This window comes from Panthera tigris, chromosome D3 (genome assembly GCF_018350195.1).
Source record: "Panthera tigris isolate Pti1 chromosome D3, P.tigris_Pti1_mat1.1, whole genome shotgun sequence".
Classification (NCBI taxonomy): domain Eukaryota; kingdom Metazoa; phylum Chordata; class Mammalia; order Carnivora; family Felidae; genus Panthera; species Panthera tigris.
The window spans coordinates 22369864-22396917 of NC_056671.1; the positions used below are offsets into that span (position 1 = coordinate 22369864).

General features: G+C 45.2%; 2 protein-coding genes across 10 annotated transcripts in view; one reads left to right on the top strand and one right to left on the bottom strand.

Annotated features, from left to right (window-relative positions):
* The window catches only part of MORC2 (MORC family CW-type zinc finger 2), a 39496-nt gene extending 30182 nt beyond the window's left edge, over nt 1-9314 (top strand). Inside the window, exons 18-27 of one of the 5 annotated variants that reach the window (XM_007082559.2) lie at nt 1344-1418; nt 1504-1884; nt 2396-2527; nt 2974-3028; nt 3448-3589; nt 3731-3973; nt 4061-4154; nt 7595-7783; nt 7877-7969; nt 9045-9314. In XM_007082559.2, the coding sequence (XP_007082621.2) occupies nt 1344-1418; nt 1504-1884; nt 2396-2527; nt 2974-3028; nt 3448-3589; nt 3731-3973; nt 4061-4154; nt 7595-7783; nt 7877-7969; nt 9045-9113 (1473 nt within the window). In that variant the 3' untranslated portion in view covers nt 9114-9314. The remainder of the gene's footprint in view (nt 1-1343; nt 1419-1503; nt 1885-2395; nt 2528-2973; nt 3029-3447; nt 3590-3730; nt 3974-4060; nt 4155-7594; nt 7784-7876; nt 7970-9044) is intronic. The other 4 variants (XM_007082560.2, XM_042963251.1, XM_007082561.2 and 1 more) reach the window with 4 other exon arrangements.
* A 14943-nt stretch (nt 9315-24257) lies between these two features.
* The window catches only part of OSBP2 (oxysterol binding protein 2), a 191257-nt gene continuing 188460 nt past the window's right edge, over nt 24258-27054 (bottom strand). For 3 of the 5 annotated variants that reach the window (XM_042961993.1, XM_042961994.1, XM_042961995.1), the window contains exons 13-14: nt 25914-26140; nt 25455-25694 (exon numbers count right to left, since the gene is read on the bottom strand). In XM_042961993.1, the coding sequence (XP_042817927.1) occupies nt 25549-25694; nt 25914-26140 (373 nt within the window). In that variant the 3' untranslated portion in view covers nt 25455-25548. Of the gene's footprint in view, nt 25695-25913; nt 26141-27054 lie in introns of all 5 variants that reach the window. The other 2 variants (XM_015537686.2, XM_042961992.1) reach the window with 2 other exon arrangements.

A 27054-nucleotide genomic window follows, 5' to 3' on the forward strand; every position in this document is an offset into this window, starting at 1 on the left:
GGGCAATGGGCAGAGCCAGCCTGTATCAGGGATCTGTCTGGGATGGGACAGGAACCCTCAGTGACTCACTGGTTCTTGAGTACACCATGAGCGTTTAAAAAATTTTTTTAAGTGTTTATTTTTGAGAGGGTGAGGGAGCACGCACAAGTGGGGGAGGAGCAGAGAGAGAGAGAGAGACAGAGAGAGAGAGAGAGAGAGAGAGAGAGAGAGAGAGAGGGAGAGAATCTGAAGCAGGCTCCAGGCTCTGAGCTATCAACACAGACCCCGTTTCAGGGCTTGAATCCATGAACCGTGAGATCATGATCTGAGCCAAAGTCAGACACTTAACCTACTGAGCCACCCAGACACCTGGCCTTTTTTTTTTTTTTCCTTTTTTCTTTTTTCATGATGATCATTTTAAAAAAGCAAACTGTCTTATTTATATGTTCCCAAGTGGTCAGAAAATAAATATCCTACCATAGAGGTAACCACCACTAACATATTCTTCTAATTTTTTATGATTGCCTACATAGTCATAAATATATATATATATATTAATAAAAATATGGAGGTCATGACATATATATAATGTCATCACACACACACAAACTGTTTTTTTAGCACACAATTTTCTTGGGATAATTTTCCAGGAAATTTTAAATAATAAAAGGGTTTGTAAAATTTTATGGCTTTTTATAACTGCTTCCAAATTATCTTCCAGAAGATGTGTTAATTTCTGTTTTTTTTACAAGCAGAACATTTATTTTAGGGTATTTTTTGCACATTTGACAGACAAAGCTATGCATCTTAGAATGTATTTCATATTTCTAAATTGGATAATTTTTTTCCTTTTCTGTTTTTTCAGATTTATTTTTTTCTTAATTGATTTGTCAGGTTTTTGAGATATATTTGAGGTATTAATCCTTTATTGTATTTATTATAAAAGTTTTTTTTTTTTTTTTCTGGCTTCCCTGTCTGTGGAGATGGTCACACTAACCTGGATGTCTTATGCGTGCCTTCCTGTCTGCTGAATCTCACTTGTCCCTTCTGGCCTTGTCCGTTAAGCTTTTCCTACTTTTTCTGGCTTCTTTTGTAGGAATTTAGTTCATTGACACTTTTTCCTGGTCTCTCCAATGCTAGGTTAATCAGACATAGAATCCTGTAGTTTGCTGATGGTTTAGTGACTTTATTTTTTGTCTCCCCAGTGAGAATGGGAGTCTTATCATAGTAGGGAGTTCTATAATAGGCCTAGGTTTTCTTTTTTGTTTTCCCACTGTCCCAGACACATAGTAGGGATCCAAAAAGAGTTTTGTTTGAATGTACCAAGATATGCAAACAACCTCATCATCATGTTTCCTGTGCAGAAAACCACACCTATCCGTTCCCAAGCTGACCTGAAGAAATTGCCTTTGGAAGTGACCACCAGACCTTCCACTGAGGTAAAGCCCAGGCACAGGGGAGGAGCTTTTCCTTAGGTGTCTTGTGCTAGGATCAGTGTTCTCACTTTCTCTGGATCTTTTTTAGGAACCTGCACGTAGACCTCAGCGACCTCGATCACCTCCTTTACCTGCTGTCATCAAGAATGCCCCAAGCAGGCCCCCTTCTTTGCAAGCTCCCAGGCCAGCCAGCCAGCCCCGAAAGGCTGCTGTCATCAACACCACCCCAAAGCCTCCTGTCCTGGCAGCCCGGGAGGAGGCCAGTACATCCAGGCTTCTCCAACCACCGGAGGCACCCCGGAAGCCTTCTAACACGCCGGTCAAGACTGCATCCCGGCCCACCCCCATGGTGCAGCCACTATCACCATCTCTGCTGCCCAACTCCAAGAGCCCTCGGGAGGTCCCTGCTCCCAGAGCAATCAAGCCTCCAGTGGTCAAGAAGCCAGAGCCACCCAGTAAACTCTCCCCAGTGAGATGCTTTTCCAACCTGAACCTACCTTCAGTGGTGTAGGAGTGGAATCAGGCTGTGTCAGAACTGTACTGGGGGAGCTTTCTGTTGCCCTTCAGGAGGAGTCTAAATAATTGAAGGGAGTTCTTCACTGCTCCCTTTGAATATTGGTCTGCCATAAATTTGAGTCACTTCCATCAGCTTCTATGCTGTGGGCATAGGTTGGCAGCCTGGTGGCAGCATTGGTGGGCCGCAGCAGATGGTCAGTATGTTTCAGGGACATCACACCTGGCTGGCCAGGCAGACTAAGAGAGAAGTGAACTGAGAGGCTCCCCCTACGACAGCTTTGAGCAAAGGTCCTCGTGGGCACAGGGACTAGGAGGTTGCTGTGTACTGAGTAATGTCAGGGAAGGTTCAGCCCTGGGGGGGACTGAGAAGCATACAAGTAGAACAGCTCCTTTAGGCCAGATGAAATCTTCCTGCACCTCAAGGGCTGACAGGGCCCCTCACATTCCCTCTCCTGTTGCTGTAGACCACTCCTAGTCGGAAGCGGACTCTTGGGGTTTCTGATGAGGAAGAAGCTGAGGAAGAGGCTGAGAGGAGGAAAGAGAGGTCTAAGCGGGGCAAGTTTGCTGTGAAGGAGGAAAAGAAGGACTTGAATGAGGTAGGTGGTCCCAGGTGAGGTTAGATCCTCCTTCCCCAGGGTTGCAGTCTGCACCAGCTCTGTTTCTGTTTTGTGACCTCAGTCTTCCAGAAACCCAGTTCATCTCTGTAGGACTCTTAGTTATGCAGATGATTTAGAAACATGGTGTCAGGTAGGCTTCTGAGTGAGACTGGCTTCTGGCTCTAATCACAGGCTGGAGATCACATACAGATGAGGAAGGCTTGAAACCCTTTGCTTCCCTGTGTCTGTGATTTTCTGTCCTTTGTGTGTTATCTTGTTTATACAAGGTAGATGATTTAGAGAGCAGCTCTTGGTGAGGCATGGAGATTTAAACAGCCATATAATGCAATATGAAGTGATAGCTGATGACCCTGGGTGGCCACTCATGCAAAAATCTGCTCTTCAAGGGCATTGGGGATGCCTCTAACAGACTGTTCTCCTTGCAGCTCTCGGACAGTGCTGGGGAAGAGGATCCAGCTGACCTTAAGAGGGCTCAGAAAGGTGAGTTTGGGGAGGTTCCTGGCAGCCTGTGGGGGAAGCGGGTATTCGGACCCCTCAGCCAGCAACAGCTTATCTTAAAGACTCTTGGAGGCTTTCCTGGCTCTGAGCTTTTGTGCAGCAATCATTCCAAGTCTGATCCCAAGAAGAAGTCTGAAGAGAACACACCCTTATGTGTATTTTTAGCACAAATTTCTTGGCTTGCACCTCTAGCAGTCACTCATCCTGCTGCTCTTTGGTACCTTCATGGTAGATGGGGAAGGAGACTAGGGTGGCTGGGCTGCATGTTCCTGGAAAAGTGCAGGGCAAGCATCTAGGGATTCTTGTCCCTGCAAATCCTGGGGCTGCCTCTGTCAAGGTGACCCTGGCTGAGTGGGGGAGTCTATAGTTTTCTGACACTCACTCCATCCTCATTGTCTCAGATAAAGGGTTGCACGTGGAGGTGCGTGTGAACAGGGAGTGGTACACGGGCCGTGTCACAGCTGTGGAGGTGGGCAAGCATGTGGTGCGGTGGAAGGTGAAGTTTGACTACGTGCCCACAGACACCACTCCGAGAGACCGCTGGTAATGCCCCTTTCCAGAGGCTGACAAAATTGGCCAGGTGTGGGGGTGGGGGAGTGGGGGGTGGGTGTGTCCCTAGCTTCCCTGCAGACAGCCCATCCTGGGAGTCTGGGAGACACATAATAAATGCTGTGTGCCTCCTAGGGTGGAGAAAGGCAGTGAGGATGTGCGGCTGATGAAACCTCCTTCTCCGGAGTACCAGAGCCCTGACACTCAGCAGGAGGGTGGGGAGGAGGAGGAAGAGGAGGAGGAAGAGGAGGTGGTGGTGGCCCAGCAGGCTGTAGCCATGGCAGAGCCCTCCACTTCTGACTGCATCCGCATAGAGCCTGACACCACTGCCCCCAGCACCAACCACGAGACCATTGACCTGCTCGTTCAGATCCTCCGGTGCGTGTGTCTTCCCACTCGGGCTAGTAGTGGCTCTCCACCTTGTTCTTGCTGTTCTGAATTCCTGTCCCCACCTTCTTTTTTTAGGAATTGTTTACGGTACTTCCTGCCTCCAAGTTTCCCCATCTCCAAGAAGGAGCTGAGTGTTATGAATTCAGATGAGCTAATATCATTTCCTCTGGTGAGTCTGGCCTAATCTTTGGGGTGGTTTTTTTTTTTGTTTTTTTTTAACTGCACATGCCCTTGCCCCTTTGTGCTTGTGATTACAAGCTCTCAGCTGTGTTCCCACCCCCCAGCCAGTACCCCCCCCCCTTTTTTTTTTTTTTTTGCTAAAAGGAATAGGAGACTTACTGTAGAAAAAGAAGCAGCTTAGCTGGATATGATTGTGGTGTGCAGAAGCCGAGCACACCCTACCATAAGATGCTGGGGCTGAATCCTCATAGATAGAAGCCTAGTTTCACATTTTACAATGAATATGTCCTTCTTCCTCTATCCTGGCAGATGGAGTAAACTTGTCCCAAGCAATAGTGAAGAACGTAGGTTCAAAGTGCCTAAAAGTTGACTCTTAGAGGGAGGTAGAGATGTGTGGAAGCAAGCACTGGGTGGTGGTATGCTGTTGTGTCACAGGCCCTATGCTGGACCTTTTAATGAGCAACAAAAGAGAGTGCTGCCTGCAGGGGGCTAAAGATTTAGTAGAGACTGAATTTTTACCAGGTAGCTGGACAAGAGACCAATGAGAGCAGTCAGTGCTGTGGAAGCAGGTAGTTGGCCTGTGGCAGCCTTGGGGAAGGAGAGAGCAGCAGCCTGAAGAAGATGTGGATTTCTGCAAGTGCCTGTGTAAGTGATGGGCAAGGTTTGAGGCAGGGGAACTTTTGTGAGTGAGGTGCCAGAGGAATGAAAGTTCCTAAGTCAAGGCAGCAGGCATGTGGTGAGCATTTAGGGAAGAAGAGGGCCTGAGAGCCAAGTTATGGTGTGTCTTGAATGTCTGATCTTAGCTATAGTAGTTTAAACCTTGTGTGAAGTGGAGGGCCAGCAAAAGTTTGGAGCTTGGGGGTGTTGTTAGTCTGAACCTGGTCTAGGGCAGGGGTCAAAAAATTTTTCTGTAGAGGGCCAGTTAGCAAATATTTTCAGCTTTGTGGGTCTTAGAGTCTCTGTGGCGACTATTCCACTATTAGAGCGTGAAAGCTGCAGTAGATAATTTAAAGGAATGGATGTGGTTGTGCTTCAGTAAAGTTTTATTTATAAAAATAGGCAGCTGATTTGGCCTGGGGCTCTAGTTTACTGACCCTGTCCTAAGAGGATACCTCTGGTGGCAGATTGTTTGGGTGGATGGAAAATGTAAGGGCAAGGGGGCGGGTCCAGTCGTGAAAGGTCAGAGATGAGGGAACGGGAACAGGAACAAGAGTGGTGAAAGTGGACTGGCCAGTAAAAGGGCTGTGTCAGAGGTTGTTGACAGGAAGCAAGTGATGGGGGAGGAGGCAGAGGCCACATGCTTCCCTGTGTCTCAGGTCTGTGGGAAATGATGACAAAGCTATTAACTGGAGAGAAAACAGAGGGTGAGGGCAAGAGAGGTGATGAATTGTGATTTGTGTTGGGCTGGAAGCACCGGCACCTACAGTTCTGGTGATGTCCATTGGGCAGGTGGAGACTGGGGACTCTTAGTCCAAGTTCTCAACTTGGAGGGGCAGGAAGGCCAGGGCTGCAGATGGGATCTGTGACTTGTCTACATCAAATGGGGTAGATATCTTTATGGTTGGAATAGTTTAAGTTTTCAGGGAGGAGTTTCTAGAAAATAGAACTAGAATCAAAACTGCAGGGCTAGTATGTTCAAGATGTCAGGCCCACATGTGGCAGGTATGTGCTTGAGGAAAGAGATGGGGATTTTAACCTCCATTAGACAGTGAGGTTAGGAGTTGAAGAAACAGGCTCAGAGAGGTAGAGTCTGTTGTAATGGAGCCCAGATTTGACTCCAGGTGCTTCTTTAGGACAAGGGTCTTGCCCTTCTCCCAGTGCTGCCTTGCTTCCCTGTGAGATGAGAAGGCAGGTGCAAGCTAAGGAAGCTAGAGGATGGCAGAGCTCATGGCAGCTTCCCAGAAAGCTCCGTACCTCAACTCTTGACCTTGTTGAGGCTGCAGGTGCTGTCTGAAAGTTCCAGGAAAAAAAAACCGCTGATAGGCTGGCTAGGATGGCCTGGCATCCTGTCAGTCAGATTTGTTGCTTTTGGCCTAAGGTTGTTGCCAGACACAGAGCAAACTCTGGGTGCAGTGGGATCTCTGCTGCTCAGACCATAAACACAGCCAGAAGCATCTGAGCCAATGCTTGTAAAAGGAGGTATACCACCAAGGCATCAACTTTATAGTCTGCTGACCAGAATGTGTAAAATAAGTCAAACTGATTTTTTTTAATGTCACAGACAAAACAGTCTAATAGTCATTATGTTCTTGTCTGTCTGTAAAAGATCATCCTTTTTCCCTTCATGCTGGACTAGGAGTTCCATAAAGCCATCAGAAGGTCTTGCAAATGTTAGATTCATATATATGAATATATATGTTTAAAATAATATAACCATGCAAATCTGTGATAGAAAGTTAAAGAGTTAAACGAACACAGATCATGGGCTCAAAACATCACACAATTAAAGTTTTAATACTTTGGAGCCTGCTTGAACACTTAATTTGTGCTGCCAAGGTAATTATTTTCTACACAGAACTTGAAATTTCTCTTGCCATTTTGGTTTAATAGGATAATATTCTAAAATTGTAAGGTAAGTACTTGTAGCAAAATAGTTTTTAAAAACAGCAGTAAGGAACTGCTAAATGCCAAATAGCTCGTACATAGAAGCATGTAAATGCAGGAGTTGATATTACCGCAACGGTCAGTCAGGACCACTCATTTTCATCAAAATGGTTTTATCGTTCTCATTGGTGACTTATGAGTAAATTATGTTATAAATTTGAATTTTAAAAATAAACGTAAAGAGCTACTGCTCAAATTTTTTAATGAGATTCCATGTAACATTGCTTTTGAAGCAAGTTTTCTGCTACCTTTTAAAAGTTTGAAAAGCCTCATGTCTAGAGAAACTGCTAGTTAACATCATTTCCCCACACTTTGGAAGTTTCAGGTACTCAGGAAAGATAGTAAAAGCTCTGATCCTGCTTATATAAGTATATTATACAAATCTGAGGTATCTGCTATTGGTGGGTGCTTGATAAATGTTTCTGGAACAGGATTTTTGGTTCTGACATTGTGGGATGTGACTTGGAATGGACTGCTGAAAGGGCTGTGGTGAAGTTAGATGTGATTGAGCTGGGAGGGAGACTCATCTTTTTTGTGCTAACTGGAGTGGAAGAATCTTGCCTCACATTTCCTGACGGCTTGCTGTCTGCCAAGGCGTTTTGCTGAGTGCTTCACATGAGTAATCTCATCTCCATCCTCATGGCAGCCCCACGAGATGGGCATCGGGTCTTCCACTCTGGAACTAAAGAGCCCACTTGTCCCTTACATGGATATCCCTTCACACATCCTTGTGCCGAGCTACTTGGGGATACTAGTGCCTATCTAGAGGGGCCCTGGGGACCCCTGTAAGCCCATGCACTCACTCTCTGGGTTTCTCCCCTACAGAAAGAGTACTTCAAGCAGTATGAAGTGGGGCTCCAGAATCTGTGCCATTCCTACCAGAGCCGTGCTGACTCACGGGCCAAGGCCTCTGAGGAGAGCCTGCGCACTTCTGAGAGAAAGCTCCGAGAGACAGAGGAGAAGTTGCAGAAGCTGAGGACCAACATCGTGGCGCTCCTGCAAAAGGTGCAGGAGGTGAGCCAGGCAGCCCTCTCATTGCAGCTGGACCACCTGGTGTCTCAGGGAGGGGGGCCTGGGCACCTCCTGCTCCCTTCTCCCCACTCACAGGAATCTGTGGTTTCAACCCTGGCTGCACAGCATCCTGACCAAGAGGGCTGGAGGTGGTGCGGCTGCCTGGGCCTCATCCCAGCCAGACCCACGGTATCAGATTTTTGCCCTTGTTTAGATCTTCTGATTTATAGCCTGGTTTGAAAATCCTCCACGCCATGAAACAAAGATTTTCTCACTGTTCCAGATGACGCCCAGATGGGATTGGGTTGCCTAGAAGTGGGGAATACCCCTAGAGGGTCTCAGTCCTTCATCCAGGCAGTGAAAACTGAGGACATGACTCTGTGTCTGTCTTGTGGATACTGGGTGAACCAGATAGGCAAGATAAGGTCCCTATCCTCATGGCCCAACAGTGGTAAAGGACACAGAATATTGATTATGGGAAGTCCTGTGAAGTAAATACAAGAGAAGAAAAACAGGGAGGCCACTTTACTAGGGTGTTCAGGGATGGTCTGAGAAAGGGGTATTAATATTTGAGCTGAGAGTAGAATCAGTCATACAAGGTTGGCTGTGTGAGTGCTTTAGGCAGATGTAAGAGTAGGACCTGAGGCCCAAGGCAGGGAGTTGTGGGCCATAGGAGAAGAGGCAGGGCTTGTACAAGGTGGGATGTCCCTGGAGGGTTGTGGCACAATCCAGTTTGCAATCCAAGACATTTACTCTGTTGGTTGTAGGAAGGCCTGGAGTGGGGTGGAGTTAGAACCCAGGACTTGGGTGAGAGATTTTGGTGGCCTGATTCTTGGATGGTGACAGTGAGAAACACAGATTTGTAATATCTGAGGGAAAAAGGAAACAGGTGATTCTTCGGTTTGTCTTGAGTCCCTAGGTGAGGGAAGGTGGTAGCCTGTACTGAGATGATGCAACCTGGGGAGGGGGGGGGGTCGGTGCATTTGGCCTGTTTTGAATGTACTGATTCTTAGAAGCCTGCAACACATCTAAGGCAACCAGAAACCTGGGGTAGAGGCAGGGAAGTAGCAAGAAATCTGGGCGTCATCTGTGCATAGAGGATGGGGAGGGGGGAGAATGACCAAGATGGGATAGGCCTGACAGGGCGGAGGGGGAAGAGGAGGGGACTCTGGGCTCAGGCTCCATGGGCTGCAAGAAGGATGGGGAGGTGGTGGGCCCCCCCACCGCTTTCAGGCCCCCAGCTGACTGTTCCCTTCTATTCCAGGACATAGACATCAACACAGATGATGAGCTGGATGCCTACATCGAGGACCTGATCACCAAGGGGGACTGAAGGGCTCGGAGCCAAAAACCAGCTCCTCTGCCCTTCAAGGCAGAGCCCTCGGGGGGTGGTGTTTTGTTCTTGGGTTGGTGGACTTACCTTGGTTTGATTCACATGAAACATTTGTGCTTTTGGAGGGAAAAATACTCTGATTCTTTGAATCTTCCTCCCTAAGTTTATAAATATTTATTTTTTAAAAGAAATAAGATGCTGCACCTGCTGTGAGACCATACATTTTTTTTGGTAACTGTTGGGCAAAGAACAGAGAACTGGGATGCCAAGCTCCTTCTCTTGGCTCCTGGCTTCTCAAGATGTGGTAAATCCAGTGCCACCTGGAAGTCGGAGAGGCTTCAGGGGCAGGGCTGGTCTCTCCTAGAAGATGAACAGTGTTGGGATCTGAGGGGTGGGGGATGGAAAGACCCTCCAGAGTGGTGCTGCTTCTGGGGGCTCTAATCTGGGAGACCTCTGGGGGTAGTGGGTCAGGATAGAGAAACAGCACTGAGCAGGTCCTGTCTCAGGTCAGGGACGTGAATGTCGGCCCATCCAGCTGTCAGTCATTATGGCTGTGGCATTGTCCAGACAGCTTGGGGAAGAAAGAGCCTCCCATTCACCCTCCCCATCTACCACTCAAGTTCTCCCTGTGGCAATGATTTCTTCAGTGAACTGTGGACAGTGACATATTCCACTGCAAAAATTTGAGTCCAGGTTGAGTAGTAGATCTGACTCTGGTGGGTTGCACACTGAATGAATGTTTGAATTCCAAAGGATTCTTTTTGAGAAAGCCCCTTGTGACAGAACCCCTGGTGCTGATTTGGTGGTGACCTCCATCTGTGGGTTTGGCAGAGTCCGGAGAAAGCATGCTGCCTTAGATGGTGCTGGCTAATCTGGAGAACCTGCTGCTGCTGCTTTTACTGTTTTTCCCTGTACCTGGCCCCACCAGTCCCTGCTCTGGGCCAGACAGGAGAGGGGGTCACTGAGGCACAGGGACTCCAGAGGCAGCTCTTCAGGAAACACACCATGCCTTCCCTCCCTTCTAGTCAGGGCCTCACACAGCTGTGTCCCTCAGGCAACTTCTCAGGGTCAAAGACAAAGGCAAGAGTTGCTGAGTTTCTCTTTAGTGGTCATTGGAAAAATTTTGGTTTGATTTCCTCCAACTCTCTTCTGTCCTCTCTTTATCTGGGGACTTTGTGTTTTCTAGAGGCACGAGAACTATGACTTGGTACCACTGGTCTGTGATTCAAACCTTTCTTGGTGTGTTTCTGGCATCTACCTATCCCAGGTCAACAGTGGCCCACATGCCGCTCTGTGGAGTCTGCAGAAAACTGGGAGGCACTGGTGAGGGAAGTCTTTACCCATTTGTGTGTGGGTCCAGAAGCACCTGCAACTTGTGGGTTTGAGGCTTCCCCAAACCACATCCCTGGGGGGAGGGTTATTTAGGGAAATACCACTCAGAACCTGGCCTCTTCTTCTGGAAGATTCTCTGAGTCTTGGGGTTTGTTGAGCTGGTGATTCCTCTCCCATCCAGTTCTCTCTCATCATCCCAGGCAGCATGTGGTTCATTTTTGTCCCCAAACTTACTGTTTTAATCTAAAAGGAAGTTGGTTCTGCATTTTTACCATAGGATAATAGATAATACCCAAGTTTTTTTATTTACACACCTGTAATCAAAATGCAATACTATAAAACTTGGTGAGACTCCTGAACTCAGTCTGTTTTCTTCTCTTAGTAAAATTCAGCACCTTATTTCCTCTTCATTCTTTCTGCTACTATGGCTTTAAACTGTCTTCACATTCTTCCTCATCACCATCTTCCTTTTTCTGTCTTCACCCTCCTTAACATCCACAGAAACAGAAATGCTGAATTTTTTAAACATTTTAGCATGAAATTCTCGATGTATGCACTTTGCTTTTTTTTTTTTTTTTTTTTTTTTTAATTTTAGTACAAGCAGGGGAGAGGGGCAGAGGGAAAGTGAGAAAGGATCAAGCAGACACAGGACTCGATCCCATGACCCTGTGATCGTGACCTGAGCCAAAATCTAGAGTTGGATACGCAAGCTGCTCAACTGACTAAGCCACCCAGGCACACCCCACCCCCTCCACATCCACTTTGGTGTTTATATCCAATCACAGCTGTACTGAATGCAGCCTGTTTCCCAGACGGAGCTCCTGTCATTCTGGGTGGGAAGATAAAATGCAGTGTCTCTCCCCTTTTCTGTCATGGGACCTGCTTGGGATTGTCTGAGGTCTTGGGAGGAGGGCGTGGTCTGGATGGTCTGTGGCAGGAAAAGTCCATAGCACACAGCTGCAAAAAGGTGAATGTACAGCATCACTGTTTTTAAGGAATGGGAGCAATGGGGACTTTTAGTTTTTTTAAGTGACACATGCATACAGTAAAACTTCAAATAGTACAAAAATTTCAAACAGTACAAAATGCTACACTATGAAAAGCAAGGCTCCCTTTCACTCTTGATCCCTGAAAAGAATATTCATGCTGAGCATACAAATATACATCCACTCTGTTCTGTTTCTGCATGTTTCCCACTCAATGTATCTTGGAACCTGTTTCGGAATAGCCATATGGGTCTTTTTTCTTTAGAACAACCTCATAGCACTTCATTGTCTTGGATGTACTGTCATTTAAGAGTCTTCTACTTACAAACATTTGGGTTAACATTTATGGAAAATGCTATGATGTGTGTGTGTTCATTAATTCAGATCTGTATGTATGCATGGTAAATTCCAAAGAGAAGTGGCTGTGTCAAATGGTAGATACTAATATTAAAAATATTAAGGTACAGTCCAGAAAAACCCCCAGTTTTAACTCCTACCAACAGTGTATTCCCCACCCACCCTGCCTATACTTATCAGTATGCAGTCTCTTGCATCCTGTACTAATGTGAAAGGTGAAAAGTGAGGTATTTTTGAATTGATTTGGACTAATTTAAGGTTGAGCATCTTCATTGGTCAGTTGTGTCTCTGATGCAGGGCTGTAGTTCTGAATCTGGGTTAGGGACTCTACAAAAGAGCTTACAAAAAAAGATGAAAAACCAAGGAGTGAAGTCCTCAGGAAAAGGTTCACCTTGTATGATCCCTTCACACCCTAAGTGTCCCATGGATTTAGGATTAAAACCCCCCACTTTAGGGTCAATACCATATTACCTACTAATAGTATTACTAGGTCAGGACAAGGGTTTGATATGTTTGTTTACTCAAGGAAGGCATGAGTTAATAGGTTGAGAAAAACTTTTTTATATCTGAGTAATATTTTTTGGCTGTTCTTGTTGGGTCCAGTTCCCCATGTCTACATGACCACTTTTCAGATGTGGTTCAAGCAGTGGTAGCCAAGAGTTCATAGCTCTAAGGGTCAATTAGTGATAAGACTGATAAAGCTCAAATTTCTTTGCCATTTACATATTCTATGTACTCTTGTATTCTACAAGTCTTGACTGGAGTGGGCAGTGCTTCTTCAGTACTTGTCCCTGTTGGAAGGTGCTTCTCTAGCTGGGCCAGACTGTAAGAGACCTGTTGCTGGGTGGTCACCAAGGTGCCTGAAACATCCCTCACAATTCCACTGGAGGGTTCTGGCCTTTTTTGGAGATGGAAGCTTTCTTTGGATGATCACATTGCTTTTGTTTCCCTGAATGGGTCAATGGCCAGCTTGGTTATGAGAGGCAAGAGCTCCAAGGAACATGCTTTCTCTGCTGCCCTGTTTGAGGCTGCAGACTATTCTCTACCTGTTCTCAGCACAAATAGGGTCACCCTCCAGTGAGCAAGAAAAAGACTGGGCAGAGGAAGGGCCTGGCAAGGCACATCTCACTCAGTAATGAGCCAAAATACTGGTCAGTCTGTGGCCTTTTTCATCTGGAAACTTGGCAATGTGCCAGGCGTAATTAGGGCTCCTGGTGGAACCTGTAGAAATTCTACCAGCTCACAAGGCCTGAAACAAATCACTGCCCATCCTGGCTTATTTAGCCTCAAGGCTAGTTCTCTACCTGAAAGTTATTCAGAGGCACATTATAAATAGCCACTTATCTGGTGCTGGTCTGACAAGTTAGAATGGGGGTCCAAAGCCCTTATTGCCCTGACTCCGAGTTTTTGTGTCCAAGATTCACTGGTCTCTACCTGCTACCTACCTCTAGGCATTCCACTGCTTACTCAGTGCCCATAACCCATAGCTATTCTCATGGCCTAAACCATTTGGCCTGTTTCAGTATATCCTAATGGTGAGGAGGGGCAGGGCTTCCATCCAGCCTCCTTTGGGCCTGCCCTTCAGGTTTCGTATGGTACGTTCTGGCGCTTTGATATTCTGGGTAGCTGCCAGCCAAGGCCTCACACCACTGGGGCAAACTTAGACCACTTGATAGATGGGTCTGACAGACCTATCCTTTCCCCTTTGCTCTTTGGACTCGGCTGAGATGCTTCCATGAGACTTGGTGGGTCCACCTCCTTTCCAAGAAAGCTGTGACCAGCTCTAATCCACCACTTTAAATTTACTTTCCTTCCCTTTACATTTATGTTTTCCTCTAGTGAAGCTCTGGGCTCTCACTCCCCTCCCTAATGCCCCCATTTAAGACAGTCTGCCACTAACCGGGTTTGGGGCCCTGCGGTGGGAAGAGAACCCCTATTTGTTAGAAGGGAAAGCGTTTTTTCCTCTAAATCCTCTATCACAATACAACATGGGCTGGAGAGCAGGCTGCAGAACTGGCTGCAAATTCTTAACCTTGTCCAGAAGACGCGGCCGGGACCCAGCCGCAGTCCCAAACAAGCGCCGGCCTTCCAACCCGCCAACGATTGTGGTCCGTCGTCGAGGGCGCCCCTACGCCTGTTCTCCAGACCCTCGAGGCTGGCACGTAACAGCGCCTGCGTGATGCAGCTGTCCAGCACGTGCGGCTGCCCCCCCGTGCACCCGTCTGAGACAAAACGAGCCTGCCTGTGGGGTTGGAGCCCGGAGGCGCTCGGTGGGGGGCGGGGGGCGTGGAGGAAGCGTTGTGACCTTACGCAGATGTTCAAGGCTGGTCTCAGGGTCGAGATGTGGGGACCTCGCGGCACCACCGCAAGTATCCAAACTGGGGGCAAACAGGGTGGGAGGTATCGTCCCCAGGGGTTTCATATCCTAGGGCATGGGGGAAAGGCCTTGGGGATCCAATGGCCTGCCCACAACCCAAGCAGAAAAGTGGTTATTTAATTTATTTTTTTAAATTCTGGCGCCTGCATATTAAGCCCGAGAGTAGATAAAAAAATTTTCCCTGGTTGTTTCTTTAACTTTTTAAAGCCACTGCAGAAAGCATTTTTTGCATAGATGACTTTGTGGTGTGGTGGTTTTATATCTGCAAGACGGAGGACCTGGAAAGGAAGCTGCATGTTTTACGTCTTAAAATAGCCATTTCCAGGTAATTTTCCTTGAAGGTCCAGCCTACTTGCCAGCCTGTTGGCCTCTCCCAGGACCTGAGACCTCTTGCACTTCACAACCTTGGCCCATTTTCTACTGGTTTGTCTTAGCTTGGTAGAAGACTGTTACTTGGAAGGTAAACATTTTTAGGTTTTGGGGTTTCCTATCATGCTTAGGAAAACCTTTCCTCTTCCCTCCATCGCCATCCCTCAAACGTTCTCTTACTCTTTGTTGAAATACTAAAAAAAATTTTTTTGTCAATGGATACATTTTAGTTTAAGCAGTAAGGCAAGAGTCAAGCTTTGCTTCTTTTTCCAAATGGAAATTCACTATGCTCGCCCCATTACGTGAACCATCTTGGTCATTATTTATATTCCACTACTAGATGGGCTTGAGATGCCCCTTAGACATGTCAGTGAAGACATCCTGTTGGACAGGTGGTTCTGGTGTGAGAGGTGAGGTCCTAGCTGAAACTAGAATTTTGAGCATCATCAACATCTAGATGGATCAGTCTCCCCCCACCCCCCAACCTTTTAAAAAGACTTTTTTCCGGCTATTCTTAGAATTCATTCTGTTAAGTGAAATTTAAAATCATGTTACCCAATTTTTCCCATCCTTGCCTAAGAAAAAGTTCCATTGGGATTTAAATTATAACTGTATTAAATTTAGATGTAAGTTACGAGAAGGTTGACATTTTTATGACCTTAATTAAATATCCCCAGAGGATAAAAACTGGTTTTTCATTTGTCTGACTCTTTAAATTTTTTTTTTTTAACGTTTATTTATTTTTGAGACAGAGAGAGAGCATGAACAGGGGAGGAGCAGAGAGAGAGGGAGACACAGAATCGGAAGCAGGCTCCAGGCTCTGGGCCATCAGCCCAGAGCCCGACGCGGGGCTCGAACTCACGGACCGTGAGATCGTGACCTGAGCTGAAGTCAGACGCTTAACCGACTGAGCCACCCAGGCGCCCCTGTTTGACTCTTTAGATCTTACGATAAGATTTTATAATTTCTTCATACAAGTTCTATAACTTTCTCATTTTTCTAAGCATTTTATAACTGTATTTATCAGTATTGTGAATGGGTTATTTTTTCCATCTCTATTCCTGAGTATTAATATAGAGAAGACCAAACAACTTATTTTCTATGTTATGAACTCTAGCAGTTTTAAAAATAAACTGTGTGCGTTTTTTTCTTTTTAATAGATGCAAGGTGCAAATTTGCCAGTGTGTCAGTTTAATTGCCATTTTGCTTTGGCTAGAACCTCTGACGCAATGAAACAGTGTTGAATAATTATCTGGGTCTTGTTTCTGATGGGATGGAAATCTACATTAGGGTTGAACAGAATATATATTGGCTGTTGGTTTTGGTGAATGGCCTTTAAAATGTGGAAAGAATTTCCATCTTGTTTTAACTTGGGGCTTCAGTGGTGGAGCGGTGGCTGCCAGTCTTACCTGAGTGGAGCACCAGGGGGCACTAGTTACATAGACTGCAATGTGGGTTAGGGGCACACAACTGTCAGGCACACAACCTGGACTGTATGTTTTTTGTGTCTCCCCTCCCCCCCTTTAAGCTGCTATTTTAATAATTATTTTTATTAGACACTGAGTAGCTACAAAAGAATACTGTATTTATAAAATGTTTATATGGTAAGAATATGCAGTGTACACCTATCATCTTGTTTTTTTAAAAATACTTTTTTAATGTTTATTTTTGAGAGACAGAGTGTGAGTGGGGATGGGCAGAGAGAGAGAGGGGGAGACACAGAATCTGAATAAGTCTCCAGGCTCTGAGCTGTCAGCACAGAGCCTCATGCAGGGTTTGAATCCATGAACTGTGAGATCATGACCTGAGCTAAAGTCAGACCCTTAACCAACTGAGCCACGCAGGTACCCCTCTGTCTAACTTATTTTAATAAATCCTTCCCTAGAGGCACCTTGGTGGTTCAGTTGGTTAAGTGTCTGACTCTTGATTTTGGCTCAGGTCATGATCTCACACTGATAGCACAGAGCCTGCTTGGGATTTTCTCTCTCCCTCCCTCTCTGCCTCTCCCCTGCTCATGATCTCTCTCAAAATAAATAAATAAACATTGAGAAAAAAAAATCTTGAAGTCATGAAGATACTATTTTATATTATAGAGGCTTTATAGTTTTGTCTTTCACATATAGATCTTTAATCCACCTGGAATTGATTTTTGTTTTTGTTTTGTTTTGTTTTAATTTTTTTTTAACATTTATTCATTTTTGAGAGACAGAGAGAGACAGAGTGTGAGCGGGGTAGGGGGAGAGAGAGAGGGAGACACAGAATCCGAATCGGGCTCCAGGCTCTGAGCTGTCAGCACAGGGCCTGATGCGGGGCTCAAACTCACGAGCTGTGAGATCATGACCTGAGCCGAAGTCAGATACCCAACCGACTGAGCCACCCAGGCGCCCCTGGAATTGATTTTTGTATATGGTCTGAGGTAGAACTCTAATTCCTTCCTTCTTCCTGATTGTCCCTACATCCTTTAATGAAAAGTCTTATCTTTCTCCATTAATCTGCAGTGCTACCTCTCTTATATATCAAATGTTTAGATATGTATAAATCTGTTTCTGGATTTTTATTGTTACATTTGTCTCTTGTTTTTTCTATGCCAGTACCACACTGATTTAATTATTAGCATTTTACAGTAAGTTTTTATATTTAGTATAGCCAGTTCTACCACTTTTTATGCTTCAAGAGTGTCTTGACTATTCTTGGCCCTTTGTATTTCCATATAAATTTTAGAATTACTTAGTTAAACTCCATTAGAAAACCTGTAGGGGTTTCATTGGAATTGATTGTATGTGATCAGTTTGAGAAAAATTGATATCTTTTTAAGTCTTCCAAACCATGAAGATGGCATTGGTGTCCATTAATTTAGATCCTCCTTTCTTTGTATCTCTCAAGAAAGTATTATAATTTTCCCTTTAAAAGGTCTTATATTTCCTTGATTAGATATATCCTAGATACCTGTTGGGTTTTGATGCTACTGTAAATGATATTTTTAAAACTTCATTTGATGATGGTTTGTTGCTAGCATATAAAAATGTAACTGATTTTCATGTTATTCTAATTTATCTTTAGATTCTTTTGAGTTTTCTATTACATATCATCTGTGAGCAATGATAATTTTGTCAATTCTCACATTTCATATATTTTTCTTGCCTTATTGCATTGGCTAGGGCTGCCAGTACAATGTTGAATGTAAAGGGTAAAAGCAGGTATTTTTTTGTTCTCTATCTCACAGGCAAAGCTGTTTTTTTGTTTTTGTTTTTGTTTTGTTAGATACCATTCATCAGATTAAGGAAGTTTCCCTCTATTTCTATTTTAAAGTATTTTTTTTCCTTTTAAATATCATGGATGTATGTTGGATTCTATAAAGTGTTTTCTGCATCTATTGAGATGACCATGTCGTGTTCTCCTTTACTTTGTTAATGTGGTGAATTATATTTATTACTTTTTCATAGGGTAAACTAACCTTGCATTTCTGGAATAATGATTGTAAGTTTTCTATATTTCTAGACTTGTATATTGTTTTGAATTATAGATCATGTGACACTAGTTTGTAATTTTCCTCTATCCTACTGTCCTTGTTAGGTTTTGGTGACCAGATTATGCTAGTCTCAAGAAATGAGTTGGGGACTATTTCCTCTACTTTTGGGATAGTTTCTGTAAAGCTGGTTATTCCTAGGTCAGCTGTGTGTGGAGAATTTTGTGTATATATGTGAGAGGAGTTTTTTTTTTTTAACTGATTTAACTTTTTTTTAATGATTGTAATACTACTCAGGTTTTTCTAATTTTTGAGTCATTTTTAAGTTATATTTTTCTAGAACCTTATCTCAGTTTTTAAAGTTACTGTTATTTGTAGCGTATTTATGTATTTTTATTTCAAATATTGTTTTTTGGGGTTCATCCATTTCCTCTCTCCTTCCTTCCCTTTCTCTGTCTTCCTTATCAGTAAAGTCTTGTCCATTTTAGTTTTTCAAAGAATCAACCTTAGCTTAAATGGTCCTCTCTGTTTGTTTTTTCTTTAATTTCTGATATTTATTTCCTTTGAGTTTGTCTTAATGTTCATTTTCTTAGTCCGATTGGATGGTTAGCTCATCATTTTTAGTCTTCTTTTACAACATGAGCTTTTAATGCTCTAAGTTTTTCTCTAAGTACTGCTTTACCTCTATCCTAAGTTTTGATATGTGGCATTTTAATGTTTAACTATTTTATAATTTCTGTTGTTTTCTTCTTTGGTCCACCAGTTATTTAAAAGTGTATTTCTTTTTTTTTAATTTTTTTTAATGTTTATTTATTTTTGAGACAGAGAGAGACAGAGCATGAATGGGGGAGGGTCAGAGAGAGAGAGGGAGACACAGAATCTGAAACAGGCTCCAGGCTCTGAGCCGTCAGCACAGAGCCTGACGCGGGGCCCGAACTCACGAACCGTGAGATCATGACCTGAGCCAAAGTCGGACGCTTAACCAACTGAGCCACCCAGGTGCCCCTAAAAGTGTATTTCTTAATGCTCAAGAGTTTGGTCTGAGAATGTGGTCTGTATATTAGTCTTTTGAAATTTGCTGAGGCATTTTGACTGGCCCAAATATGTGGTTAATATTAATAAATGTTCCATGTGCACTTTAAAACTATATATTCTGCTGTTATGTGTAATACCCCATGTGTGCCCATTACACCAAGTTTGTGAATTGTGTTGTTGGAAACCTTGCTGATATGCTATGTCTGTCTGAGCTCTCACTACGTGGAGAGATATGTTAAAAAATCTTCCATTATGATTGTGGATTTATCTATTTCTCCTTGTGATTGTGTCCATTTATCTTGAGATGTTATTAGGTGTATAGGAGTTTTAGAACTTTATGAATTCTACCTTTTATCATTATAAAGTGACCTTTTTATTTCTAGGAGTTGACATACAGAAATACATTTTTGCCTTAAAGCCTATCTTGTCTGTATATTTATGTTTTTAGTGTATTCTTGTAAATAGCATATGGCCAGATTTTTAAATTCCAGATATTTTTGTTCTTACTTGAAGATTTAATTTACTTAAATTTTGTGTATTATTGTTGCATTGATAATTGACTTATGTTTGTCTTATTTTTAAATTTTTATTCCACCTTATCTGCATTCCTTTTTCTTCTTTCTTCTTGCCTTTAGATTGAAAAAATTTCCCCCCACATACAATGTTCTCCTTTGTTTCATAAATGTTATTCTTCCTTTAGCCATTACTTTGTATATTTCACATAATAGTTAACTCATCAAAGTCTACTCAAGACTCTCAGTATTGTTTTAATAAGTTTTTATTAAAAGATTTATTTTCCTTTGGTTCCTGAAAGATATTTTCACTGGGAATACTGACATTATCCCCTCTACTTTGGAGATCTCACTTTGTCTTCTTTTTTTGTTTTTTAGAGTTTATTTATTTTGAGAGAGAGTGCGTGTAAGTGGGGGAGGGGCAGAGAGAGGAAGAGAGAGAATCCCAAACCACACTGACAGTGCAGAGCCCAATGTGGGGCTCAAACTCATGAACCGTGAGATCGTGACCTGAGCCTAAGTCAGATGCTTAACTGACTGAGCCACCGAGGTGCCCCACTTTGTCTTCTTAACTAGGAAGTCAGCTCTAAGTCTGATTGGTGATCCTTGAAGGTAATTACCACTGCCCACCCCAAATCTGGCTGCTTTTAAGATTTTGTTAAGAGTCTTGCAATTTCACTATATTATAGTTAGCTGTGAATGTTTTTTTATTTACCTGACTAGGATGTGTTGAGATTAACTCTGTATGTTGGTGTTTCTCATGATTTCTTGGAAATTTTTTAGGCATTCACTCTTTAAAGATCGCTTCTGCTCCATTTTGATTAGCGACATATGGGACCTTCTCACTTTATTCTCCATGCCTCTTTTATATTTTTCACTTCTTTGTGTCTTTATGTTGCATTCTGAATACTTTTTTAAAAAAATATTTGAGAGAGAGCACGCATGTGGAAGTGGGGAGGGGGCAGAGAGAGACTACCAAGCAGGCTCTGTGCTGTCAGCTCAGAGTTGGATGCAGGGCTCAAACTCACGAACAGTGAGATCTTCACCTGAGCTGCAATCAAGAGTTGGGCGCTCAACCGACTGAGCCACCCAGGCACCCCAGCATTCTGAATACTTTCTTTAGTTCTTACTTCCATGTCACTAATATGCTCTTCAGTAGTGTAATCTGTTATAAAATTATTTTCAGTGAATTTTTTTCAATTTCTGGAAATTCCTTAGTTTATTTAAAAAAAATTTGAAATGTTTATTCATTTTTTTTTTAAATTTTTTTTTTTAATGTTTATTTATTTTTGAGACAGAGAGAGACAAAGCATGAACAGGGGAGGGGCAGAGAGAGAGGGAGACAGAATCGGAAGCAGGCTCCAGGCTCTGAGCCATCAGCCCAGAGCCCGACGCGGGGCTCGAACTCACGGACTGCGAGATCGTGACCTGAGCCGAAGTCGGACGCTCAACCGACTGAGCCACCCAGGCGCCCGTTTATTCATTTTTTGAGAGAGAAAGAGAGGCTGAGCGTGAGTGGGGGAGGGGCAGAGAAAGAGGGAAACAGAATCCGAAGCAGGCTCCAGGCTCTGAGCTGTCAGCACAGAGCCGGACGTGGGGCTCTAACTAACCTCAAGATCATGACCTAAGCTGAAGTCAGATGCTTAACCAACTGATGCCACCACAGGTGCCCCTGTAAGTTCCTTTTTTTAAAAAATGCCCTTCATTTTTAGGAATGAGAATTCTAGAAACCTATTTCTAGAAATATATTACACATGCTTATTTTATATTGTGTCTGATAATTTCACTACATGGAGGAGTTTTATGTCTTATTCTGCTGTTATTTCTGCTGTCCTGTGCTCACATGCCCACTTGTGTGCTGTTTCCTTGTGTCTTTAGAGATGTCACATTGTTAGCTATTCATTTTCCTTGCAACTTCCCATCTGAGATTCCATAAGGTCTGGAATGAAGGGGAGAGACTCCAGAGAGGCTTTCTTTGCTTCTCTTGTGGGACTGGGGACATTGCCATTTTGAGACCATGTTATATTCTCTGCTAGATGTTTTATTTGACCATCTGGGTAGTATATATTTGGGCTATAAAACCAAACCAAGTGAGGCCGTGCTCCTGATTACAAATTCTTAGGGGATTCTTTTCTGCTCTGCGTAGGACTGATCTTGTATTCGATTTTCCTGTATTTGATTTTGGATTCATCATTATATTGAAGGTATAGACCTTTGGGAGTCCAGCTTTACAGCAGACACCTCCTATTAGATACCCTACCTTGGAAGGGGCATTTGAGGCAGTGAAAACTTAGGCTCGCTGGGTACCGTAAGTGGCTCTGAGGGAAAAACAGACTTCAGAGTTCTTTCCATGTTTCTACAGTCACTTAATATTTGGCCCAAGTATTCCTTATATTCTTTCCAACTCATGGATGCTTTTAGGGTATTTTAAAGTGTTATCTAGCATGCCTAGTTTTACATAAGGGAAGGTTATCCAGGTACCTAGTCTACCATATTGGCAGAAAGATAAGTCCTCCTTGAACTGGTTGATGTAATGAGTGATTTACAATGAGACGCTTCCAACACTGACCCATTCTTGCATTTCTGTGGTAAACCTAACTTGGGCATGGGTTTACCAACTGAGGTATCAGTCTTTTGTATGTGGCTGGATTCTATTTGCTCTTTGGGCTTTTGAAAATTCTAAAAGTGAGATTGAAATATATATTCTATTTTCAAAAATATTTATTTCAAGATAGAGCATGAGTTGGGGAGGGGCAGAGAGAGGGAGAGAGAGAATCCCAAGCAGGCTCCATGCTCAGCACAGAGCCCAATGCAGGGCTTGATCTCATGACTGTGCTGAGCCCCAGCCCAGGGGATAAGGGAACCTCAGGCCTCCTCCCCCACAGTCTGTCAGGAGCAAAGATTTGGACTCTGGAGTTTGTGGGAGGAGTTTCCTGGGACCTGAGGTTCAACTCTTCCCCGTTGCATCTCTGAGGGCCCCTTACAATTTGACACTGCAGTCACACTTCCCAGTGGCCCCAGGGAGTGTCCACCTGAGCCTTTGCTCTGGTTGGGCCTTCTGGCCTGGAATTAATTCGACACCTATTTACTGAGCATCTCCTATGTGCCAGGCACAGGGGATGCTACAGTGTATAAGACATGATTCCTACTCTCATGAAGCTCACAGTCCACTGGGGGTGGGGGGTGGGGGAGAGAGTCAACAAATGAGTAAAATACATGGTATTACACATGGTGCCAGAATGCAGTGGAGAAAAATGCAATTCTTTTGGTAGCTTTCTAGCATGTTTGGGCATCTGCAGGTCAAGTCCACATCCCCTACCTTCTTCTTAAGAATTGCTCTATTTTTTGTTCAATTACTCTCTCATGCAAATTTCACAATCCACTTGTCAAGTGTCTGAAAAATATTGGTAGGATTTTGATTTGGATCATGTTGGATTTGTAGATTTGGAAGAACCCACATAACTGAGTTGGCCACCTATGAAGATGGTGTTTTTCCCTTTAACTCAGGTCTTATTACTCAGTAAAAATTTAAAGTTGTATCTATAAAGGTCTTTTGCATCTTTTTGTCAGATGTATTATGAGGCCCCTTACGGCCTTTGTTGCAGAATCTTTTCTATGACATTTTCAACTCAGTGATGGCTAGTGGATAGACTACTGAGTGTAGGCAGAACTTGTGTGATCTGGTCAGAGCGGTTTCTAGAACATCAACCTGATGTCACTCCCTGTTCAGAGCTCTGTCTGGCTTCACTCTAGGTTCTTCCTTTACTTTGCCTAAGTGGACTGGCTTCTGTCACCTCTGGGCCTTGCCCATGCAGCCTATCTTCTCCCCTGGCAGACCTGCTTCCACTGCCCTCCCCCATCTCGGGGTTCAGGTTCATACTGGGGTTGTCTCACCGCCTTGCCTCTTCTAGCCAGTGAGAGCTGCAGGACTCACCAGTGCCTGCCTCCTCACAGATGGGAAAGCAAGGCTTGGGTAAGGAAGGAGTTGTGCAGGGCCAGCCTTGGATCCCACAGTGCTGGGGTTTCAGGGCAGGCAGTTGGAGCCTGGCTCTGATGCCCCTGTGGTGCCCTGCCCCACCACATTCTCTCACCTGGAAGCACTGGCAGTGGGAGGCCCCCACCACAGTGGGCCAGACCAAGCCGTTCTTGGCCAGTCCTGGGAGCTAGTAATCCGAGTTGCTTGGCAACCTGGGACAACAGAAGCAGTCCAGGTCATGGTTGTCCAGTAACCTTAGAATTCACCAAGGTGGGTGTTACCTCAAAGAGAAGAGTGTGGCAGGTGCCATGGCTTGGCTCTAGACAGTCCCAGGCAAAGCTGTGACCCCTCTCCTAGGTGCTGTCTCAGCCCTCCGCAGCCTACCTGGCCCTGACCCTACCAGGTCTTCCACCCCCTTCTCACCCCCACCCCCTCATTTAGACTAGCTTCCCATTGCTGGGCTCAGTGCTGAGCAGAATAAAGCCTGGGGGCTCCTCCCCCATGCTGCCATACAGGTGGTCACCTGTTCTGTGCATCAGCCCCAATCCACCCAGTCACAGACTCAGGGACAAGGCCTTGGAAAACTCCAAATCCAAGGTTTTTATTACCGGTCAGAAGGTGCTCCCTCACAAACAGTGTGGAGAAGAGGTACATTGCACAGCTCTGCTGTGGGCGTGGTGGGGCCACCCTGCCCGCCCTGCCTCTTGAGTGGGCACCCTAAGGCATTTCACATGTTGGTGTTTTCACTTTTTTTATTTTTTTATTTTATAAAAACAAACGCAGTCCTGGAATATACAGAAAAAACCCTGTGATGAATTTTCAGGACCAAACTGAAGTGGGAGGGTTTGGAATGGGGGTTCTGAGGGGCTGGATAATGGCCACTGTGGCCCAGTACCCCCCTACCATTGGCAGGAGCCCTTGGAAGGGGGTCTGAGGAGAGGGTAGGACACAGCTGACAGGAGAGCCAAACTCAGACAGGGGTGCCCTGTCTTCATCATTTTTTAACTTCCACATACCATAGAAATTTAAGCAAAATAGCTATTTTTTATATATTCATATATCATATATATATAAATCAGGCAAATAAAGAGTTCAGGGGGTGCGGAGATGGGCACCCCGGAGGTGCCTGAGGCCGAGGCAGGACACTGGGCCTCTGGTGCCTGGGGGCACCAGCCCAGGCTGAGCCAAGTGTTTGTTCTTATTGCTGATTTGGGGCCTGGTTCTGGGGTGGGGAGCACCTGCAGGCCCTGCCCCCAGCCCTTCCTGACCTCTCTGGGGCTGGGGAGCAGCCCCCGCATGGCCAAAGCTAGGCAAGGGGCTGTTACCCTCAAATCTATCTGGGGACCCTTGGGCATCCCCTCCCCCACAGTGGGTGCTGCTGTAGCTCTGGAGACAACTGACTTGTGCTCTCCTGGGCCAGGTGGCCCTTCCAGTTCCCTTCTCTCTGGAGTCCTGTGCTCCTGGTGACCCTGCTATGTTGAGCTACAAAATGCTCCCTGCTCAAAGGGGTCTAGCTTCCTGATGTCTTAAAAAGAAGGGGCTCTTGCCAGGACACATTTGTGGCAAGAAAGCACACTTAGAAAGTTGTCTGCTAAGTGCTGTACTAAAAATATTTACTAAACATCTTGGCTGGAAAGAAAATGGAGATCGTTTTTTTCTAAAAAAGTCAAAAGTGGCTCCCCAGTGGGGGACAGTGCCTCCCTTGGTGGGGCTGGTGACTGGGGCAGCCCAGGGCCCGGGCCAGCCTGCCTGAGTTGTGGTAACTGGGAGCTGGGGTCCCAGTGGGACCCAAGTCCAAAATGATGGGGCTTGGGTGACCCAGGGCACCTGGGGGCTGGAGAGAATGCAGATCAGCACTTGCTCCTTCCAAGGTGGAAGCCCCAAAAAAGTGTTAAAAAAAAAAAAAAAAAAAAAAGGAAAGGGAAAAGGTGTAAGGGGGAGGGCCACTGAGTACTAAATTGAGTGTATTAAAGAAAAGGTGGACCAGGCTGTACAGGCGCCTGTATTTGCAGGAGGGGATGGAGCTCAGAAGATGTTGGGACACATGTGCCAGTCCTGCCTCTCCTTGGCCTCCCAGTAGCCGCCCTTGTACATGCAGGCCGTCTCCCCGGTCAGTGGGTCCAGCCTCTTCTCGAACCACAGCGGCACGTACACATCGGCTTCCTTCTCTGCTGGGCAGGCACAGTGGGCGTGCGGGTGGGCGGTGGTGTACTCCCAGGCTCTCTCCCACCCTTCCCCCCACGCCATCCCCCCGCCCCTAGGACCCTGCTGCCTTCCACCCTGTCCCTGCGGTACCCCTTCCCTCCCTCCCCCACCCCATCCCTTTCTTGTGGGAACCCGCTCCCCATACCCAGGGTACCTTCTCTCACCGCCTCCCCGCCCAGCCTCACCTTCCTCCGTGCCACAGCCCCGTGAGCAGGCCTCCAGCCGCCGGCGCCGCGACACGCGCTGCTTCTCCTCCAGCCGCTGCTTCTCCGTGTTGGCCTCGTCCCAGTGCCCCTTCTCCATCAGCCGCTGGTCTGGCCGCAGGCGGCTGTCCGTGGGCGCCACGCCCTCCTCGTGCTCGTTGAGGGTCAGGGCCAGCTCCGAGAAGTAGTACATGTTCTCCGCGTTCTCCCTGCGGCGGCACGGCATGGCTGTGTGAGGGCTCCGCACGGCCTCTCCCACCCCGCTGCCCCCAGGGTCCCCGTGTCCACCACCACGAGGAGGTGTCTTTCCTCCTCACATCTTGTGTACTGGCTCCACCGACCCGCATCAGTTTTGCTACCTTCTGCTTCTCTGGGCATTTGCCTATTTCTATCAGTTTTTCAAGTGGATCAGCGTGACGTTGTTTCACCATCCCCTCATTTACTACTGCTTTAATATCTGTGACATGGCGACGTCCTCTTTTGCATTTGTGATGTGGGTTATATATGCCTTCCCTCCATTCCAAACAGTCATGGCAGAGGTTTGTCCGTTCCCTTCCTTCATTGGTTGAAGATGAAACTGTTGATTCTATTTTAGGTTTTTCTGCTTTACTGAGTTTGCTTTTGTCCTCTCCTGCTTTGTTGGGGTTTATTTTGCTGTTCTTTTTCTAACTTCATGAGATCGTTGCTTATTAGCTCATGATTTTTCAGCTGTTCTTTTTGAGTATACACATTTTAGGTTACGCATTGCACTCCAAGTACTGCATTAGATGAATCTCACGGTTTTTATATGTATTACTTTATCAGGCAGTTATATTTTCTAGTATCTAATATCAGTGTATGTTCTTTGATTTGTGGATTAGTTTGGAAGCATATTTCTTGAATTTATAAACATCTGGGTTTTTTTTTAGTCATCTTTATTTCTAGTATAATTGCCATGGAGTCAGACAGTATGCCCGTATAATCTCAGTTCTTTAAAATTTGCTGAAAGGCCCAGTAAATGGCCAGTTTTTGCAGATGCTCCAGGTGTGCCTGAAGAGAATGTGTTTCCTGCAGTTGTTCAGTGTGTTCTACAACTGTCCAGTACATTCTATGGTTCAAACTCTTTTTTTTTTTTTATTTCTAG